Source organism: Gasterosteus aculeatus, chromosome 3, assembly GCF_964276395.1.
Source record: "Gasterosteus aculeatus chromosome 3, fGasAcu3.hap1.1, whole genome shotgun sequence".
NCBI lineage: Eukaryota > Metazoa > Chordata > Actinopteri > Perciformes > Gasterosteidae > Gasterosteus > Gasterosteus aculeatus.
This window is the reverse complement of record NC_135690.1, coordinates 4,556,652-4,579,532: the sequence shown is the minus strand read 5'-3', so window position 1 is coordinate 4,579,532 and position 22,881 is coordinate 4,556,652. Positions and strand designations below refer to the sequence as shown.

Sequence of the window (22,881 nt, the reverse complement as noted above, 5' to 3'; positions counted from 1 at the left end):
GTTGGAAAATACACTTTTTATAGTAATGCTTAGCATAAAAGCTCAAAGCATGAGCATTTACCAGCTGGGTTAGGGTTGTCGACTAGCTAGTTAGCCAGCTTCTCCAAATCCACCGCAGCGTGTTCCTTATTGTACTTCATTTCATTTAAACCTGCGTTTTAAACTAAACAACATAACCATGCACCTGAAACCATCTAGTGACGGGGTTAACAAAGCATGAGATGCTAATCAAGCAGGGTCATCCATCAATCAGAGGATCGGCGGATGGATATCCGGCTCCACTGGTGTCCATGTGGATGTGTCCTTGGGACACTTGAGCCCAAACTGCTCCTGTCGCTGTGACTACAGTGTGTGAATGGTGTGAGTGTTGGTTCCTGATGGGAAGGTGGCACTGTGTAGGGTAGCTCCTGTAAATGGTGGATGAATGGGTGAATGATGACACTCAGTAGTGAAGTACTTTGAGTGGTTGGTAGACTAGAGTGCGATACAAGTACAGTCCATTTAGATTTTGAAATACACCCACCATCAGTGTTTTGCTAAAGAAAGAAGTTCCTGTTTACCTCAACGGAGTATTAAGGAGGATTATGGTTTTCTTTTTTTCCACTCAATTTTAGAACTTAACCAATATTAAAAAGTATGCCATTCTGTTTTCTTCAGGGCCTATATGAGTGTGAAAGAGCTGAAGGAGGAGCTGCACCTGAGCGGCAGCGACATGCTCAACGTTTTCTTTGCCAGCAACTCAGTGCGAGAGGAGCTGGCGGGAGCTGCAACGTGGCCATGGGCGAAGGAGGCTCTCACCCACCAAGGTAGGTTCAATGACATCAAACTACCGTGGATAAGTGTCGCCCCCTCTTTCTCTTGCCTCTGTCTTTAGTGTCAATTGGATTCTATTTATGCCATCGCCTCTCTTTCTTTACACCATATCTTCATTATTCAAAGTTAATTACTCTTTTACTTTTTTCAAATCCATCTCATCCCTTGCCCTCCATCCTGTTTCGGCGGTATCTTAACGAGACTGGGGAAAGGAGTCGGAGCTGGCAGGGATTTTCCCGGCACGTTGCCCCTTTCCTGTTCCAATCATTAGAGCCTTTTCCACTGGAAACGGCTTATCAACCCAACAACAACCAAACAAACAGACGGCTTATGGGCTCGTTAAAAGTTTGTAATCATCGCCACCCATGCCCTATTATTATTATTTTTGTACCAAATAGTGAGTGGAATCAAAAGTAGGAGCCATGTAATGTTAATGTACCCCAAGTGGAAGCATTCATCATCTAAAGAAAATCCACATAGCACTTTAACAAAAACAATATGTGAAATACTAAAGCATCTCTAGCACCTTGTAAAAGTGCCTTGTTCTGTACCAGTTAACTTATTAATAACGTATCTAACAATGAAATCTATCTCTGGTTTTATATATCCTACACAAAATACTAACAAAAATGATAAACTGAATGATTTTGATGATGATGATTGGTTATTTATCATTTAAGTACATTTTGAGAGGATTTTCTGCTTTTCCTTAGTTCATTTTAATAGGAATCGTATATTCATTGTTGACGTCCAAATTAAATTATCTGCTATTTAGATTTTAATGTCACTTTGAGCTTTCATAAGGGAAGTTGTTATCTATATTTGAATAGGCTAAATTGATAATTGGGCAAACGTTGATTCAATGAAAGTAATTGTTGGATTTAGCTTTATTGCCAAAATACAGGTGGAGTTTTATGTCCCCACTGCACATATAAAATAAGCTGGAACAAATTATTTACAGCTGTCTTCTGAAGAAATATATGTAAAATTATGTGATAAACTGTTGTAAAACAACAGTACTGTTACACAAATTAAAAACATATTTGCAGCACCTTCATTTAGAAAAACTGATTCACAACGTTTTTATTTCTTTCTTTCTTTGCTGAACCATATTTATTTTGTTGAATTAATAGATGTTTTTGCTCAAGGAGGACCTGGACAATAGCACCCTATGAACACAGGGTAAAAAACACAGGGGAAATTATTGTGTTTAGCTGTTTTCTTTCTAGAACAAGTTTTAATACAGTTATAATAATGATAACTGTGACGTAACTGTGATCATCACATGATCTAATATGTTGTAATTCTGTGGCAGTATGAGCTTGATGCTACCGTTCATTATGTCGGAGTACATGTTATGCTTATGAATTAAACTGTCGAACTCTGTTCTCTAATCAATGTCTCCCACATTAGCTTCAGTCCCTCAGCATCTGTCCCTGTTTAAAAACAAGTGAGGCGATGACAAGACATCTCCGGAGGGCCAGTTCTTTAGTATCTTAGCATTTCATGTCTTCATAGTTCAATGTCTTTGCCACAAAGACGCTGTTTCTAATTACAAAAAAAGAACTGTCATGTCTGTTCTTGATTTTGCAATTCTCAGCACAATCCGTAGCTCCGCTCAAAAGCTGTTCTCGTAGAATGGCCGCAAAACCAGAGCAGGTTTTCCAAAACTCATTTCTCAGGGAGATGATGATTTTTCTTCTATTTCTCATTAAAGAAAATGTAGAATGTTATATATGCATTAAAAAACACATTATGTTGGTTGGTCAAGAAACTATATATAAAAAATAAATAAATAGATGCAAAACTAAAGAAAGGAATCGCTTGTTGTCCGTAGTGCATGGATTAACTTTGTACAAAATTGAATTTGGGACATATTTTGAGACATCCACTGGACAGATGAACGAGCCAAAGACAACCTCTGTAGCGGGAGCAAACTGGATCCAACCAACAAGAAATATATAATAAATATATAGGAGTATACTAGGTTTGACCATGTATTTCAGGGCAGGGTCATTAGTATTAGTATTTGTGTTATGTGATGAACATTTTATTTTTCTGTGATTTGGTGCTTTATTCCTTTTTTTTTCTTAACTCGACCACAGTGGTTGTGGTGTGGAGTGGTTTATTTCAGTGCATTGGTTCCTGAGGCCAGTGTACTTCTTCTTTACAAGTTACACAATGGCCTTAGATGTGAGCTAGACCAAATGCTGAATACAAGGTTTCTGCAGAGCATTACACTATATTCATAGCAGGCACCCGTAGCCACGTACCCGTATCCAGTTTCCTGTTTTTGGTTTCAAGTACTTAGGTTTTACTGATTCTCTAATTGTTTTGAAAATGATGATGCTTACTGTTTTTAGGTTTTTAGGTTTGTTGTTCTGTTGGAAATGATGTGGCAGAGAGTTAAACTGGAGTTGGATTGCCACACAGCTGGTGGTTAGAATCTGGACTTTCACAGCAATACCACATTTGTTCTTTTGAGTGGGTCTTGCCTTAGAGCATTAAGCTGGTTTGAGGCTACTTTTCAAAAACATGTTTGAGTGATGGAAGAAGGTGTCCCAGTTTTGAAAGAGAGAGCTCTTTTAGATTTGTACCTGTTTCAGTAGTAATGATGTTGTGACCCATAATGTGGATTTTTTCTTTTGTCCCCAGGTGGGATGGTTCTTAACCCGTCCTACTTTGGCACCAAGGGCCACCACAACACCATGATCCACGAGATGGGCCACATACTTGGACTGTACCATGTCTTCAAGGGGGTGAGCGAGCGTGACTCTTGTGACGACCCATGTCAGGTAGGACTGTTTAAACCGTCTCCTCTTGATAAATATAAACGTATGAACGTATACAAAGGTATTCATACCCATATGACTCTATGAAGTAATTTGTTTGGACGAGGTGGCAACCTTTCGTTTGGAAAAGTGGGCAAGTGACCTGAACCTGCATTCTTTATGATTTTGGGGCGTGGCTACCTTGTGATTGACAGGTTGATACCATAGCGTTTTCAAAGTTGTCAAAGTTGCTTGTCACATTTTGGTCACCTAAAAAACTCATACTGCTTTTGGTCGAACTTAGCTCCACCCTCTCAGTGACTGCAAAAAAATATGAGACGGTGATAAGCAAGTTAACGTTGATTTAACGACTTTGGGACACGAACGGCGATCTCCTGTGGTCATCATGCTCCAGTCATAATTAGTTGACCCACTAAAGATTGTTGCCAAAGAAGCAGTAATACGGGTCCTGGATTGAGTGTTTCACTCTTCTGTGATCAGCTGCTAGTAGATGTGTCATATGCACTTGCAGGAGACCACCCCATCAATGGAGACAGGAGACCTGTGCGCTGACACTGCACCAACAACCAAATCCAAAGCCTGCCAAGACCCCGGGGCCGTCCGTGATACCTGTGGACTCACCACGTACAACGACACACCTTATACCAACTACATGAGTTACACAGGTACAGTCGATATAGACAGCAGGTGTTAAAATTATCATTGACCCACAGAGCCAGTATAATGTATACTGTACCTCAAAGACATAAAGTAGACACTATGTTACATCTTACTACTGTTATTCTTTGTAAGACACAAATCAGGCATACAGAGCACATGGTTCTTCGTTGCGACTTGGTCTCAATGCCATTTTATTTCCTGGCGACATTTTTGAAAAAGTGCTACATACTTCATATACTTCATACACTCCCTTTGTATTGGATTTTATTATTGTTCTGTAAGGACTCAGCTGGCTAATTTAAGCTATTTTTAGGGGATCCATGATGGTTACCATGACTTTTCCTTTGCATTGCACCCCGTCAGATGATAACTGCACAAACCATTTCACACCCAACCAAGTGGCCCGGATGCACTGTTATCTTGACTTGGTCTACCAGAACTGGCTGTCGGAGGAGCAACTTGCCCCCATCCCTCTGGCCCCGATAGTGACGGACCAGAGTCCAGACTCTGTCTCTATCTATTGGCTGCCACCTATGAGGGGAGCATTTTATCAGAGGTACGATTGCATGGGTTATTCAGATTTTACCTCTCCAAATGTAGTTATCTCTGTTATCTGCATTATAGAGTTAATTTGAGCCTAACAGAGCTTTTTGGATACCTGGTCCAAGAATGCTTTAGTAATCGAGACACTTTTGTTGTAGCACTGTCTCTGGGGTCTTGGCTTGGGAACCAGAGGGCCCACTCTGCTGCTGAAAACACTGCTGTTTGCTTGTTTATTCAATGTTTCATTTTAAATTGAAAGTGGTTTCCAGCTTTGACTCTGCACCTTCTTTGTTCCCCATCGATACACCGGCCAGGTGTGATGGAGACAGTTACGTTCAGTTCTCGGGACATGCAAAGGACACACAGAGATTCCTTGCTTTATAGTTACATATGTTACTATTGGATTCACGCAGTGCATAATTAACAAAGGATTGCACATGCCATGAGTGACAAATATGTTGGCTCTTTAATGCAATGCTCTTTAATGCAATGCTCAATGTCCTGCTGAGACAAAGGGGCAGACGGTGGCTCCATCGCTAACAAGTTGAACGTCTGTTATGTGAACCAGATGGATTACAGAATAGTACCTCTTATATCATCTCGAGGAAGGTAAACAAGCATGACGGACACCCGGCAACCAGTTTAATGGCTTATTAACATGTAGTGCCTGCAGATTGAAAACACACTGCTAACTAGAACAATCAGAGTAGGTAATGTCTGCCTATACCTCCCAGTATCTTTTTAATTGGTTCATGTTTTGTGTTTACACAACGACCACCTGAACCAAACACGTCATACTTCCTCACTTTATGTGTTGATTATATGTGCAATAAAGAACTTGGCCTTGTGCAGGCTTTGAGGCAAATTTGTAATTTTGGGCTCTACAAAATAGATTGAATTGAATTGTGCAACTCTTTATGGGATTCTCGAGTCTTGGCAAAAGACGGCTGCATTTCTTATCCCCGATGTGCAGCTTTTGAGTACTGTACTGTAAGTCTTGTCAGCCCGCTGTAAGTTGCTCAGGTACTCAGGTCATCTCCACGTATTTCACCCGTGTTTCTGTGCTACTTCAGCTTTTTGGCTTTGGCCATCTAGTAAAAAGAAACCAACCAGTTGGTCCAACATCATTCTAGGTCTGTTCTTAAGACGAGCATTTTCCTAACCAGCAACTGTTTTTTTTAAATGTCCCAGCTCTTCCTCTCTCGTGCCTGGTTTCAACTGTGGAGACTGTGAGACGGACGGCGTTTTCCACCAGTACGCCTCCGAGGCCACCTCCCCTCGCATCTGTGACACGTCAGGCTACTGGACACCAGAGGAGGCAGTTGGTCAGTCAAAAGTGTTTGACAACAGCAATGACCTGGCATCTAACTTGTTGTAACAGCCTTTCTTTCTGATTGATGACTCAATCAAACAAACATACTGTTGTGATAGAAGAGACAAGAAAGCCAATGTGTTGATTACTCAGCCTTCATACTAAAAGCTGACTGAATTCTCCAGATGATACACTAGCTCCTTATCAATAATTACTAACAGTGACTTTGGCGGCCGTCACTCTTTTCCACCCTGCAGATCAACCCCCACCTCTCCAAACACACACACACACACACACACACACACACACACACACACACAAAAGTTTCTTCCCTGTAAAGGTGCGTGCAAGCCTAATGGCTCCTGGACAAAGAAAAAGCAGAAAATCAGTCAATGATAATCGCCCCCAGCTACAGACCTCTGTCTGCGTCTTGTTTTAGCCTAAGCGAGAACAAGGATTAGAAGGGGGGCCGTCTCCTTGTAATGTTTGGGTGCTGTTCAAACAGTGAACCCCAGTCATAAACATCCCCCTCAAAAAAAGTGAATCTTGTACTGTGTACTTTGAAACATTACGCGTCATGTAAGCACATGGTCCTTGTTATTCCAATCCTAATTTCTGCGGTTGCTCCGGTTCCTTTGGCAGTAGATGTAGGGTTAGGGGGGAGGGGGGAGAAACAACACGGAAATATAAATAAATAAAGGAACACAAGGAAGCAAACACAAAAGCAAACGGAGAGAAAAAGACAGACGGAAAGAAAGACCTTACGAGCACAATAACACTCTCCTTCTCCTCCGCCGAAACTCTACCCAAGTATGTGGAAATCCTCGGCTGGAATTTACGCTTTGAAAACAAGCGGCGAGGAGGAACGGGGGGGATTAGGGCTCCCTCTCCGCCGCTGGGGGACCATAATGATGATAAAGAGTCAATTACCGACTTACTCTAAACAGTGGTATGCACAGCTGAGGAGACAGCCAGTCTGCTGGCTTCCCCGGCTCCCTTTTCACTCGCTCCCACCCCCAAAGAGGTCCGGTGGGGGGGGGTACAGGACTGATTCAATGTGTATATCATGGATGGCAATGCACATGAACAAAGGTAGTTGACACTGTGATGCTGGTAATGTTTTGATAAATATATATGACCATCAGTGATGACACCCATATTTTCCATCAAAAATCACCTGCGTGCTCCCCCTCCTATATAATGGTAGGGGAAACACTGACCATGGATATGAATGGTTTGGGGATGCAAATACTCCCTATGTCTGTATACTTTCAATGTACATCTTAAATTGTTGTGAAAAACATGTTAACAAAAGGTTTTTATATCAATCAGTCTCGCAGAGCAACATCGTATGTCCTCTGATGGGGATTTCCATTGACATTTGGAAAGTTAACGGCACAACGCTTCATTCATAAACTTCAAATTAGACAAGAAAATTAGAAATCAGCATCTGAATGCTGCCCAGTCCAGAAAAGATATGGACGTGATGATCCTCATCATTATTTAAAGAGAAGGCAATGACTTTCTAGTATCTCAGTCAAGTCTGGACTCTGCACTAATGCAAGATGGAAAGCAATGGATTGGCTTAATAATAAATATTGCCCCACAGCTTCCGGCCAATTTGAGACATAAAACTGCGCCAGTGCGAGACATAGAACTGGGCAGGCAACAGAGGTCAAATTTAATCTTAAATTTAATATTCATAATTTAATGTTCTTATTTTTATTGTCATCTAAATTACAAAATTAAAAATGTGTCAATTTTCTTATGATATTAAAGCCAGATGAAAGTTTCAAACCACCTGTTAAAAGGCACAACAGAGCAGGAAATTACCTCTACTCATCTCCACTTTCTAGGCGAAGACCCCTAGACTTGACGTTAGATTAAAAAAAAGACAACTCATTTCATCTGATCAATCCCTGGATTCAAAGTGAGGGTTTTAAAATACAATACACTGACATTTTTAAGCTTCATTCCAAAACCTAAACAGAGGCTTTTTTACTAAAAAAGGAAAAGGCATTTGGTACTTTTGAATTCACAAGGATGCTGTCAACACCAGCAATGTGCAGGATGTGCTTCTAACCAGACTTCAGTCCCCCATGTTGCAGTGGAGCCTATGAGACGTGTGGCAGAAATAGCTTAATTTATTAATGCGTCTAGCACGGTAGTCGCTGGAAAATGTTAATGGAGGCAGTTTACGGTTCCGGTTCATTTCTTATGCCAATTCAGGGCAATCTCAACATCATTTAGCAGCCAATCATACAGCGCTCCAATGTGCTTCAGACGGTGTGAAATGTGTAACACCTCATTACACTCTGGATTTTTATTCGGCTTTCTGGGACAGAGCTGATAATAAAACCACTGTTATGTGATTCCATTGTTCTAATCACTGACACTGTAACAATTAACAACTCATTTAGCCCGCTGTAATGGCGTTAATACTGGGTATTTGAATTTTTGCAATGTTTCAAGTAAAGGAACATTTCAGCTGGAAAATTCGACGCTCACTTGTTAATAATGCGAAATGGTTTGCTGGTAACTGTTAAAAGTAATACTGAGACCTTTAAACCAGTTAAACCAGTCGCAACGAAATAGAACTCAGACAGAAATAGACAGAGACGAATAAATAAAATAAAAATTAATAAGACTAATCCGCTTCATCGGGCCTGTGATGGTGCGTTTGATCAGATTTGAATGGAAGAATAAGGATAAGGAAACCACACCACAGCTGGATCATATTCCAATATACATTTGGTGAGATGCACAGTACACAAAGTACACAACATCACCACTACTTTAAACCAGCTGGAGGAACACTGATTAACGGAAAAGACCAAAACAACCTCACTTTGACCAAAGAGTGTGTCCTGATATTGGATCCCCTCGTGGGCAGAGAGAAGCTGATTGGGAAGAAAAGCCTTTGCCCGAACCAACCGGTCGAGGCAGAGGGCTGCCAACCGAGAGCGGTTCTGCTCCAGGCTTTTGCCTGTGTGTACATGCCACTGTTGTTGGGTCTCAGTAAATGTTATTGAAAAGAGCACAGTCTGTACCTTCACTGTGCCACAAGTCAACTTCTGTTCTGATTTTGGGGGTATACAAATGCAATTGAGGTGAAGGGAATAATGCAATAGTTGATGAGTGAAAGACAGCAGAAAGTAGCTGCAACTAACATTTACTTCGGTTGAGTATTTCTCGATTAGTAAATATCTGTCGAGGCCAATAAATTTCTGAAAACAGTTAAAATGATTTTTCCCCTCAGCCTAAGATGACATCCCTACTAAATGTCTCGTTTTGTTCACAGCTCAAAGATATTCAGTTATTTGTAACCAGAAAATATTCACATTTAAAAAGCAGGAAATGGAGAACCTTTTTTTCTTTTTATTAAAACATTCAAACAGATCAATCAGTTGTGATGGTATATACTTAAATAGCTGAAACCTATTGCGTCTCTCTGATTGAATAGGTGTAGCAAAACAGAGTTGAGCCACTGTCCAGATCGGATACACAGCTGAAACATACGGTATACCACTGTGTGTATGTATGTGTATATCAGGACTTTACATGCTGTGAATGGATGAATACATGAATACAGATTGCATGTGATGTCATTGCACCCCCAGGCCCACCTGACGTGGAGCAGCCCTGTGATCCCAGCCTCCAAGCCTGGAGTCCCGAGCTCACCCTGTATGACACCAACGTGACGTCCCCGTGTCCTGACACGGAGGGCTGCACACTCACTCTGAAGTTCCACCACCCTATCGTCCCGCACACACTCACGCTCTGGGTCACCTACGTCTCTTCCAGTAAGTGTCACTCCGTAAGATCCAGGCAGCTGAGTGTCTGAAAACGTGCATTGCCTCTTCCGACAAGCAGGGGACGGCTCCTTCGGAGGCAGTCAGAAGTCTAAAAGACTCTCTTATATATTACCCCGAGTAAACATTGTAAACATGAGTCTTCTTCCTTACAGCATCATGTTCAAACAAAGTAATTTCTCACCTCTGATGGTTTGTGAAAAGTTAGAACCCGGAGCAGAGTGTGACGGAAATACAAGCGGACATATTCAGCCTAATCTCTGGTTCCCAGACAACCCGGCCCTGGCTGACGTGGAGCTGATAACCGCCACAGGGAAGAGCATCAACCTCGGACCCCAGCACATCTTCTGCGACATGCCCTTCACGCTGCGTCTGGACACCCGCGGCCTCGCCGTCGCCGCCGTCAAACTCTGCACCTTTGACGAGAAGATGGAGGTTGACGCCGCCATGTTGTCCTCTGGCCCCAGCAGCCCCCTGTGCTCCAGGTGCCGGCCCCTGCTGTACCAGATTCAACGGCAGCCGCCCTTCGCCGGCCAAACCCCCCCGCCTCAGACCCGGCAGACCTTCACTGACAGGTTGGTGCTGGGTGTTCGTAGTGGGCTTATTTATTTTGCTCTAACTGAAGGGCTTATTTATTTTACTGAAGATGATCTTATATATCGTTTGTAACGCGAGTTCCCGTTATCCTCTCAACACCGTGTGTGTGTGTGTCTCCAGCATGGGGATGTGGAGCTGTGGCCACTGATCCAAATCGGTTTCAACAAGCATACACTTGATCAAAAACATGCCGAAGTTGAATGAGTTTGTCCAGCGTCCCGTCCCCTTTCGCCGGGTGTCCAATTTAATTCCGTATTCCAAATGTAAAGATACTCATTTTTAAAAAACCTTACAAAATAACTGCCAGGAAAACACATGATTGCCACTTATTTGGGGCCGATGTTCATTTTACAGAGCAAGGTAGATGTGAGATGGACAGTTTATTTTTCAGCGAACACGTCTCCTACACAAGCTCTGTCTGAGTGCAGAAAGATGTAAGAACCGCTGGGAGTTGAGTTATGCTGGACTGAGGAGGGCAGAGGGAGCAACGAGTTTGGAAGACGAGGGAGAGGAGGGAAAGCAGAGGGAGGGTAAGATGAAAAGGCAGAAGGGAGGAGACAACGGGGGACTGGAGAAGATAAGAGATATAAGAGCAGTAGAGGTTCGAGGAGAAGAAAGGAGGTGAGGAAGGGGAGGAGGAGACGACAGCAAAGGGAACAAAATGTAAGCGCTTACTCCTGAGGAGCTTGTGTCTGCGTCGTTGCGTCGACGCACTCGTTTCAATTTATAGTTCAAAAAGGCATGCGTGTGTTGCAGAGCAATTCACCGGCAGAACAACAGTTGGAGTAACGTGTTTTTGTCGAAAACGACCTAGAGAGTCACGTCTTTGTGTGTGGAAGTCGTTGGTTTGTTTATTTATTTATCATAGACTTTATTGCCCCGTGCATCGCCACTGTTGCTTTTCATCACGAACACATTTGTCCCGTATTTTCCTCCACAACTTTGTTCCCTTCAACTGGCAAACCGACGTTTGCGGCGATCTCCCTCGACACTCTAAAAAATTTCACCGTAAATTAACGGTATTTTACTGGCAGCAAGGACGCCAGGAATTTACCGTTATTTTACGGTATAATACCGTAAATGAGTTTTTACACTATGTTACCGTAAAATGGATTACTGTATGTTACCGTAAACTTGAACAAATTTTACTGTGAATTAACTGCAATTTACTGGCAGTCGACGCTAGTAACTTACTGTTTTATTTACAGTGCCCTACCGTAATTTACGGTACGTTGTCGTATTTTGGATTACAGTTTGTTACCATACGATTACTGTTTTTGTGTTATAAATACCAGAGTGTTACCGTTTACTTATAACCGTATACTTTTGCATTTAATTCCCCACAAATTTAAGAAAGACAACCAAACTCATTTCGGTCATAGTGGTTGGAGTTTATTAGATGCCTTTTAGACAAAAATGTTAGGCATTTGTAACCAAGAACAAAACATAAAATATGCCGCATGTATACAATAATAAAAAAATGAATCATAAAATCATTAGGAACAAGGTAAACTAACTGCAACAATACGCTATGGAACACTTTCAATTGACCGCAGCAAATGGCTGGTGTCCTTAATCCCTCAGTAAAACAAACCAAAATTAAATATTTAGAAACACTGTCATCGGTAAAATATTAAAATTACAAAGATGAGGAGAATGTTGATCATGCTAGGCAAATAACACTTACCAACGTTACTTGGAGAGACGAGGCAATGAGAAACTCCTCCGATGTTGAACTGCACTGACAGGTGTTCTGGTTGAACTGAGACTAAACGTCTGATGTCACGTTCAGGAGTATGGTCGGTCACGATTAACACTCAAATTACTTTTAGGCAATGAACACTTTGAATAATACAAATATTTATAATCTTTACATTCTGGCCACTGAAATGGCAGCGAAGGCGGCACATGGGATAGGGAGGGTGTGCTGTGCAGCATAAGGTTGGCGGTTCGAATCCTGGCTGCTCCCTGTGCCAAGTTGCTCAGTGACAGCAAGACACCTAACCCCCAATTACTCCACACACAAGTATGTCAAACCATGGGCGTTTTGGATAACAGTGACAGCTGCATGTATAGTAATGTCCTGTAAGTCAAAGTCATCATCGTATCTCATGAGATACTATCTCATTATGATGACTTACAGTACCTGTTTTTCAGTGGCTGACATGGGCTTCCATACATTAACCTACAAAAGATGTAGATGGATTGTGATTCACTGCACTTGTATGTGTATTTCCACCACTTCATAAAATATATGTAATATGCAGTTGAATTACGGTAGTCTGCTATTATTGTAAATTGACAGCTTTAACTGTTTATTCATGACATTGGCCGTTAATCTACAAGCAAGGGATGGAAATTTAACTGTATGTTAAAGTTATTATGACATACTGTAAGATACTGTTAGAAATGCACCGTAAATTTACAGCAATTTGTTACAGTGCATGAATCCAACCCGCTTCTACAACCCGCCAATGACGGCTTGTATAAGCGGTCATATTTACGCATTTCTTCCAACAAAAGTTCTTAAATCTGATCCGTTCTCTCGTAAACATTCTTCGTTTTAATAATGGCGGTATTGTGCTATGAAACCGGAAATGTGAGAGTTAGCAGACCAATCGCAGCCTTGTGCGCTGCGGGAGGCTAGAAAAATGGGTTGACGCATGCAAGCACGCAAGGAGGTGTGAAAAGGCACGCAAGGGACACGCAAGGGGGTCTTGCGTCTGCGTCGCTCTGAAAACGCAGAAGCATAAACTAGGCTTAACAGACACTTGAATAGATGAATCCATCAATCACTCAATTAACAGGCGTTCATTCCCAGCTTGAAGAGGGTGTGATTGTCCTTAAAAACCCATTAAGATTATAGGGTTAACTTTCACACCCGGCGGATACAGAATCACAGGGATGAGGTTCACTTTTTACGGACAAAAGTCAGCAAAAACAGATCAATAGTCCCGACACCGGAGCTTAGGTATCGCTACACACATTCACTTCCTGTTACGGGACTGTGAGGTCATCATGGGATACTGCAAGGTCACAGACTTTACTGGTTCCCACTTTGGGTGCTGCGATGCCCCCAGCAACTGGACTCCAGAGTCCAACTGGAGAAATGCAGAAGTCCTTTGTTTGGGGGGGGGCATACTACCGTAATTCTTCTTCTCTTCACAGCACCATACAAGCAGTTCAACCATTGAGGTCTGCACATTTTGTTAGGTGTTTTGATGAGATTAGATTATAGGATCAGTTTGTACCAGGAGGCAGTGAAAGCCTGGCTCACTGTTCTTCGATAGAACAGAACAAACCGTGGATGTCTACCTAATGATTTTATTATGTCAATTCCTCACATTTTGTTCTTATTAACAATTTGAAGCAATCACAAAACCCTTTATCCTCTCCTCCTTGTCTCCTCCTTGTCTCCTCTCGTCCTGTCTACTCTCCTTTCATTTTGTCTTCCCTCGTCTCCTCCCGTCTCCTCTTCCCTGTCCTCTCCTCCTACCTCTGTCTCCTCTTATCACATCTTCTCTATGCTCCATTTGTCTCACTTCCTCTCATTTCTTCTCTCCTCCCATCCCATCGCTTCTTATCACGCCTTCCGTCTTCCACTCTGCACTTGTCTCATTTCCTCCCCCTCTCTTTCCGCTCCTCCTGCTTCATCTCATCTCATCTCTCTTCTCCTCCCCTTCCTTTTACGTTACTGTCCTCCTCAGCTCTGTCAGGCAAGGGGTCCAGTACCAGTACACAATCCAGGTGGAAGCAGACGGCCTCCTCAGCGACCCCTCCTCACCCCTCCTCTATACCCATGGGCAGTCGTACTGCGGAGACGGCTTCATACAGGGGTCCGTTGAACTCAACTTCCTACACGTTGTAAATGTGGACGACGCAGGAAATAAAGGCGATGGTTGTTCTCTGCAGGGCCGAAGAGTGTGACGACAGCAATCTGCTGGACCGCGACGGCTGCTCTAAGAGCTGCCAGAAGGAGACGGACTTCAACTGTAACGGTGAGACGTGTTCCAAACACAGCAGATTTGCACTCTGTTACATGTGAGACATGAACACAATATAAACTTATAGTGTCACAGTTGCAAAATCTCTCATTCATGCATGCAGTGGCAATAAGAAAAAAATCCAGGACATTAAAGTGTCTCGCTTGAAACGTTTCCACAGACCATTAACGGAACCTTTGTCACAGCACAATAGTGCGTTCACACCAAAAGCAAAGCAAGATTTCCCAACACTTTACTCGCGTGAGTTTACTAGACTATTTGCGGTTAATTCAAATGTCAAACACATGTCAGTTGTGTTTCTTTTACCCAATACATTTCAGACATATGAGAAAACAACACGGGCTCTGGAATATTGGTGAATGAAGCGCTGGGATTTAAATCAGAGATTATGTTGCTCACAATTACAGTTGTGTTTTAGACAACTTTTTTCCACTAGATTGGACACGGTTTGAGGAAAGTAAGGAAAACGTTTTCATAATCTCATGTGCGTCAGTGGGCCAGATCTCCCACCGAGTGAGATCACAAGCAGCTGTGAAAGCCTTTGCATCTGACAAATTGGCGCCATAGCTGAGTGATCAGAGGTCAAAGTCAAATTGTGCAGGGAGGGGGGGTGGTCGACGGGTGCCATCATTTATTTTACACCCAACAAGGAGCTTAAAAGAACGAACGTGCTTTGGGCTTTTTAACGTTCGCCGAGAGTTTGAAGGCGGGAAAGCACAATTTGTTCCCAGAGTTAACAACCTGAGATCTATCATGAGACGAGAGACATTAAGAAGCAGTTTCGATTTGTGGCACCGTGAATTATGTGGCTGCCAGAAACAAATGACTTGGTGGGTGTTCAAGCTTGAGTGACTGTGAACATATACACCTGTTTTACGGCTCTTTAAAAGGATTTAAAGGCAGTTGAAAGAAACAAGCTAAGGAGACTCTATCGTCATCGTCGGACCACAATACCTCCGCCCTCCAGAGCACGCTGCCGGGCCACGACAGAAGCCTTGCCACTTAGTTCGTGGCGGGCTATGGGTTGGTTATGGACCCAAAACGTGGCAGAGAGACTTGAGAACCTTGAGATCACCCTCTGGGTACCTCCTCGGCCATTGGGGAAGCTCAGTAGAATATTTGTGGCTTTGATAACTTTGATAACAAAGTGTCTTCCTCCCTATTCAATAGCGTTTCTGAGGAAGGGGAGTCGAGATTATGCCGGTCGCTTCCTTTTTAGGCCATGTATTATGCTGTAGCCCTTCTACGTTGTGAGTAAGGGTTTGTTTTAGGAAAAATTTCATCAGTCAATCTATTTGTTATTCCCCCCCCCCTCCCTTCTCCTGACAAGGTTAGCTCTCTCGTGACTGAAGCTATTAGTCTCCAGTTTTACCAAAAAAGACATCATGACGGAAAACAACTCAGAAAAACACTTTTTTCTTTTTTTTTTGAACACAACACTGAAACCAATTATTCAGTTGTACCTTTTAGTTAAAGGCATGATATTTGTTTAAGTATTCTTGCCACGTTCGCTTGACCCAGTTGACTCTAGCTGTGCAGAAGGCCTTGCTCTTGCTTTGTGTTAAGAATAGAACGTGCCGTCCTATTCTATAGTTCAGACAAACTGCATTTGCTGACAAAGCATTGCGGACTTCTGAAAAAAGACAGATGGTCTTCTCTCTAAGTCAAAGATTCGAGTTGGACTCGGGGTGCCTGTATAGCCTCAAATTGTGTCGGCCTAACTTGACTTTTTTCGGCAACATGTCTCCGTCGACTTATTGAAGCCAATCGTGCAGGACTGACTCGCCGTCTGTCTATCGTCTGCTGCTGTCCAGATGTTAATAAGGCCAAACTTCTAAAGTGTCTTAATGTTTTCTACCCTTTTTTCACAAATAGCTGCTGCATTACAAGATGTTGTCTTCTCTCCCACATTAGGTCATTTCCCTTAAATTCATTGCTCATAGGTCAGGTGCAACTGTGTTACTGGAAGCATTACGGACATTTATTTCTCTCCTGCTTCAAATCAAATACCTTTAATTACATCCTTAGTCTTTGCACTTTGGCTCCGAAATACTGCATGGCCTGCTGGTTTAAGGATTATGTCATGTTATTGTTTTTCTCAAAGCTAAAGAACGCAAATCTTGCTTGATAAAAAAGACAAAAAATATTTGAAAGCACAACAAAACTAATTGAATGCTTTGAGCTACCAAACACACCTCAGCAGCATCTTGCAGACCTGTCTCTGTGAGCCAACTCCAAACACTGATGAAGACTATGATATCTTCCATTAATATATCTTCATTCACTAACAACCGCCTTAAAAGGTGGTCAGTAGTCTTTGTTGTCATGTAATTCAGTTCTCAATCCCAACTCTGCCACTGGGTCAGGATAACTTCAGTTCTATACAACATGTTACACTCATGATGTAATTGCAGTACTTCACGCTAAGTACTGTAATTGCAGTTATATTAGTGGACGGGTTTCCATGGTTACTTGACTACCCTCATAGAGTCGCTAAAGCCACGGCGGGCTGCCTTTAATGACTTTTAACTTTGAATAGTAAACTATAAGGAGTCACAGACAAAGTAAATGCGTACATTTTAACCAAATTAAACCAACCAAACACATACAGACATTACCAAATATTGGGGTCCGTTCACGGACCACCTTAAAGTGTTACAACGCAAATGTCACCAACAAGTGTTTAAACTAGAAAGTACATAGTAGATACAGTTGACATTATTGTAAATATATTTGAGTCAATTCACTGCGAGCCATTTTAATCCAATCACATGCATTGTGCTTTTGGTATGTATTACAAAAGGTCAGTATCTGACGCACTGGAAACACAGACCAGGAAAACCATATTAAAATGCAGGCATCTAATATCCTCTCTGAAGATGATCAAGTCATGCAGAAAGTTTCTCCGACAGCGAATATTTGTCCGTCAGCAGCCCACGAATCAACCAGTCAACTAATTGGCAGCCCTAGTTGTACTGTCAACTGTCCAGTAATGACAACAAGCCGTTGAAAATAAGAGTATCATGTTGCATTAGATGTTACCATGGTGCTCCTTCCCAGGTATGTAATACCCCCCTGCCCCTGCTTATTTTTATTACATTTATAAAGGGAGGATTAACATTGAGCTGATGAAAAAATCTAAAAGAATTTGCTGATCCAGTAGTGATAATAATAAATCCCTGCTTGTATGTTGTTTTGTTTTCTAGTAGGCAGTCTTGCATTGCTGTTGTTGACTGTATTGTAGTCACCCATGAGTCACTGACGTGCTGCTGCTATTAAACCAGTTGGCTTTCTCATCGCCTGTTAACAAAATTGTTGTGATCTTCAATAATTGATTGAAGTCAAAGTTCATTTCTTCCTGTAATTTACAGCGTGTCGACAGCACGCAGTCAGATAGAGTCGGGCTGACGTGGCTGACGTTGCAAGGGGCCAATGAAAACACAAAGTAGATGTGCTCAGATTCGGTTCGCTGACAAATAGACTTGGACAGGAGTGTAACGTTCCCTGTTAGATTAAAAAAACATGGCTTATATCCTTTCATGAATCCTCCTGTGTCATCCTCCTCTCATCACTCCAAGGCGAGCCGAGCCGCTGTTACGTCTTTGACGGCGACGGCGTGTGCGAGGAGTTCGAGCGGGGCTCCAGCGTCCGAGACTGCGGTTACTTCACGCCTCTCGGCTACACGGACCAGTGGGCCTCTGCCGCCGCCGCTTCGCACCAGGACCCAAACCGCTGTCCCGCCCACGCCGTCACCGGGGAGCCGTCACTCACCAAGGTATGAAGCGCGAACACATGACAGTAATCTCCCTCGCGGAGCCCGTCGTATTGATGCTCGACTCTTGGCCAACGCACGTCCCGAAACAACTGTATTCATCTACAATACGCTGGAAATGTGTGCCAAATGGTCCAGTCCTGTGACAGATACAGTAAGCCCATTAACATCTGAACAACCCACAACTTTAGTACAAAATACAGCAATTTCCAGCAGGGACATCTATCCTCACAGGCCTCACAGATCAATCAACACGGCCAAATGAGTAGGCTGCATTCAAATAAATGTGATCAGATGGGCGAGCAACTTGATTTGACTATATACTATTGTTATCTTCTATTTTAAATTAGTCAATTATGTCTTTTATTTTCTTTTTTAACGTTTTTACCATCACTATTACTCTCTCTTTCTCTCTCTATGAAGGCAATTGTTTAGAAATTGAAATGTCCAGCATCATTGACACCGGAAAGAAAAACTGCTGATCTACGCTGGAAACTTTAGTAAAAAAAAAGAGAAAAAATGATTTAAACCCCCTTTATCATGGGAGGACTGTTGGTGTCAGACACACTTGGCAAATCTCCCGGGATCTTTCACACTGCCGCGTCCGTTATTGGAGAGGTGAAATAGACGGAACGAATCAAAGTGTCATGAATAAAGTCAGCGTGGATCATCGAAAACTTCCCCACTGGAGGCGCACGCAAAATAGTCTCACGGGACTTATGAAATTAGTGTTAAACCTGGAATGTTGTTGTTTTGAATATGTGAAACAAACACAAATTAGACCATGTTTTTTTTACATGATTTTTGCTGAATTTTCCTGTCAGTCAGATACACTACAACCATACCACATTGAACTGGGGCCATACCCTGAACAAGAAGAGGCCCCCGAACAAGTTCCACAATTACGGTTCAACAGCACGCTTCCAAATGATTTGACAAACCCTATCGTCTATGAAATAATCCAGTGTGTTTGCGTATGGTGCCGGCACCCCATCCGTTTACAGTAATCCTCCGATCTCTGCGCACGGGGGAGTTCCCTCCCGATGGGCACAAAGACGCGTACAGGTACCATGTATTAACGTGATTAAAGACCGATGATTATTCACCATGTAGTTAGCATTGTGTATCCCCCCTGGTTCTGTGTGAAGCTCTGCAGGTACCAGCACCTGGAGGTGAGTGGGAAGCTGCCCACAGACGCCTGGTTCCCTTGCACGGCCCAGTTTGACACAAATGAGCTGGAACAGTCGTTTTGGCTGAAGGTACATGTATGTGTGTGTGTGTGTGTTCACATCTCTGTTTTCGCCTCCCTTGAATGACTGCGGGTGGCGATTCCAGCTTTAACATCTTCCAGCACTTTCCGATACATTTTTAAGAAATTAATTTTGGAAGGGCCTTACACACACAGTCTGCATGACTTAAACACACGCAGACACACGCACACACATCTACACACACACACATCACAGGCACCACACCGGAGGTCTTATTAGACATACATTCCCAACGTTCTAACAATTACGTGATTCATACCATGACTTATTTTTTCCCATTTGAATTACTCTTTTTAGAATTTTTTACAAATTATCGGCACTAATGATCTGTAGACAACAAATCACGTGTAACCCTCCAATTATTCTATATTTACGTTTGTGCATTCTGTGCTATTTTTTACTCACCAAAATATTCAATAATGAAGATTACCAGTTACCTAATAGTAGAGGACCAAATGTTATGCAATTTAGTGTCTTCAATAACTTCAAATAAGTTATTTTCAACTCTGGCATCTGAGGGAATCATTTTGTATAAATAGCTCATTAAGAAACCATCATTTATAATTATACTTTATTATGGCCTGGGAAAATGCAGACAACCCAAAAACATTGATTATTTCTGACATCATTAACCCCTTAAATCAACTTCCTAATTGTTTATTTGTGATTTTAATTTACAATCACTGCTGTTTCCGTTAAGATGATCCTTTAATTTAACTTTAACTTTAATTAAACTTATCTCAAGAGCCAACGCTACTTCACGGCGAGGTCCCAGTTTGTTGACTGCACAGTTCTTCGGACCTGGCTTTCCGTTCCGTGACCTGTGTCTGGTTCTCATATTTAGTCGTGGTTGTGCGATTTAATCTTTCCACAGCTACAGTTCCCACAATCGGCTCTGCAGGTCCAGACTGAGCGTAGGCCAGCTGTTGATTTGAGGGATCTCTTCAAAAGATTTCGTCTGTCGTGCTCACAGGGTCCTTTAAAGTCATAAGTCTGCTTCATTTATTTTTTCTTCTCTTTTCTCTCATTGATTCCACTTCTTTGGTGAAAACTCATCTCCACAAACCTTGCTTCTTTTATGAACTCTCTCTTTGTCAGGCACATCTCTTCAACCCCTCTGGAGGGGCGCCTTCTCCCCAAAGACTCATTCAACGTCTGAAAGGGCCTGCGTGATAACAGCCCTACCTGCCAGCTCGCCATGAAACACTGTCTCTGAAAGGCCTCCCTCGTTTTAAATATCACATCTCAATTTATCTTTATTTCATCCAGGCCTCTTAAGGCACCCGTCTCATTTAACTGGTCTTATCGTGTACTTTTGGAAGCCCTTCACCATTTTCTAAAAGCGATACTCAGAAATCCATCTTCAGAGGATGAAGCCTCCGCAGTGGGGGGCTGCGAAAAGCTGGAGTTCTGTCGTAGAGAGCAGAGGTCGGGGTCAACTTTAAAACATGGCATTGGATTTCAGTCGAACGCAATTGACTGTGATTAAAGCCACACCCCCTGATTCTACTCCGTCAGAAGCCCCTACGGAGCCCACACGGTCAATAACTGCACTCCCTGAACATATGTTCAGAAGTAGGCACAAAGGTCAATAATGTCATCTAAGGGACATTCCTGTTAATTTAATTCAATTCATTTTATTTTGAATTCAATTAACAGGAATGTACCGTAGACCGTTAGAGACTTGTTGGTCTGTTACAGTCATGAAAAGATAAAGCAGCATTCTTTAATCCATTCAAATCATTTATTGATCCAGGTTGGATTTGTTCATCCTGGAGTGGCGGCTTCTGTCATAGTGTATCTGGCGTCAGACGGTTCGTGGTCTGGGGAGCAGTGTCGGAGGACCGCCACCATTCTCCTGTCCGACACTACGGGCAAGAACCACTCACTCGGTAATTTTGACTTGTATTGATTTGTATGTATTAGATAATATGAAAATGATATGATAATTATATGAACAAAGAATAAACTAAATGTTGGTATGGTCAAAAGCTAAAGAACTACTCAAATCCGTCCCATCCCCATAGGTACCCATGATCTCTCATGCCATCAGAACCCATTGGTGGTGAACGTGACCCATGACCTCTCTCGACCCTTCTTCATCACGGCCTCGGTTATTCTGCTCTTCTCCTCCCCCTCTGTGGCAGTGGGAGGTGTGGCCCTGAGGACGTCCTGCCACTTCAGCACCTTCGCCCAGACTGGGTGCGCATCACAGGGTGGGCTCTCCCACAACTACCTACTTAACACACACACACACACACACGCATGCTTTTCACTCACACACACAAGTGTGATCCTGCAAGTGGTTTCCATTTCAATATCAATAATTATTAAAGGATATTATGAATGATCAAAACAAATTTAATAGTAATTTAAATGTTCTCATTTAAGCAAAGAACACACTTTAATTTAGGTTAAAATATACAAAATTATTAAAAGCGTTCAGTAGTCACTTCTAAAACTTGATCACACGATTGACAATTCATTTTTATTTATTTACAAACCAGCTTTGATGTACAGAGATGTTCAGTCTCTATCGTAAAAGATACATTTGAGTTTTTTTGTGTAAAATATTGAGTTTTGGGGGTTTAGTAAGGATTTTCTGCAGAACTCTCTCATTAATAGAAATGTTCCCTAATTGACAACCTTCCCTTAATTGGACTGAATTTGTGTGCCCGGAGCAAAGGCCTCCTTGCTTCTCTCTCCCTGCCTCTCATCCCTCTCATCTCTCTCATCCCTCCCCCTCCCTGAAACAGCTGTTTGCGGCAGCCGTGTCAGCTGGACAGCTGCGCTCCTCTTGAGATAGCGCACGCCTCGGTCAGGTAGGCCCTGTGAAAGAACAATCGAGAGGGCGGAACAAAGAGACAAAACATGGATCTATGTGTCCGTATGTGTCTGCAGGTGTACAGGAGGAGGGGAGTCCTCTCAGTGCTTGGTCCAGTGTCACCGCGGTTTCAGTGTCAATGTTCTCAACAGCAAGGGAACGCGGCCCCACCAGGTACACGGGTCAACGTATTATGTCTCGCACTGCTGAAATAACACAAGGTCTGAGGAGAAATACATCAACTCACAAGGGGTATTTTTTATTTCACCTGTTCTTAAGTCATAAACATCTATACTTTTGATTTTAAGCCTATTGGGGCTTCCTTAGCTGTGTGTCCTTCCAACAAATTTTACAGTAATACTACAATATTGTATTCTACTCTTTTTAGTTTTCTTTTTTTTACTCAACATTTGTGGTTGTATTCCTCTTTTTCACCAGGATCTGGGGTAAGTCAAGCCTCTTAGGAATTAGGAGGGAAACC

At 42.5% G+C, this 22,881-nt stretch overlaps 1 protein-coding gene across 1 annotated transcript in view; it reads left to right on the top strand.

Annotated features, from left to right (window-relative positions):
- Positions 1–22,881, top strand: part of pappa2 (pappalysin 2) — a 52,588-nt gene that overhangs the window by 11,372 nt on the left and 18,335 nt on the right. Inside the window, exons 5-19 of the mRNA XM_040171057.2 lie at positions 658–806; positions 3,469–3,608; positions 4,117–4,270; positions 4,629–4,821; positions 6,000–6,133; positions 9,741–9,923; positions 10,204–10,507; positions 14,237–14,365; positions 14,442–14,527; positions 18,112–18,308; positions 19,454–19,564; positions 21,333–21,468; positions 21,604–21,778; positions 22,333–22,398; positions 22,478–22,574. Coding sequence (XP_040026991.2) covers positions 658–806; positions 3,469–3,608; positions 4,117–4,270; positions 4,629–4,821; positions 6,000–6,133; positions 9,741–9,923; positions 10,204–10,507; positions 14,237–14,365; positions 14,442–14,527; positions 18,112–18,308; positions 19,454–19,564; positions 21,333–21,468; positions 21,604–21,778; positions 22,333–22,398; positions 22,478–22,574 — 2,254 coding nt within the window. The remainder of the gene's footprint in view (positions 1–657; positions 807–3,468; positions 3,609–4,116; positions 4,271–4,628; positions 4,822–5,999; positions 6,134–9,740; positions 9,924–10,203; positions 10,508–14,236; positions 14,366–14,441; positions 14,528–18,111; positions 18,309–19,453; positions 19,565–21,332; positions 21,469–21,603; positions 21,779–22,332; positions 22,399–22,477; positions 22,575–22,881) is intronic.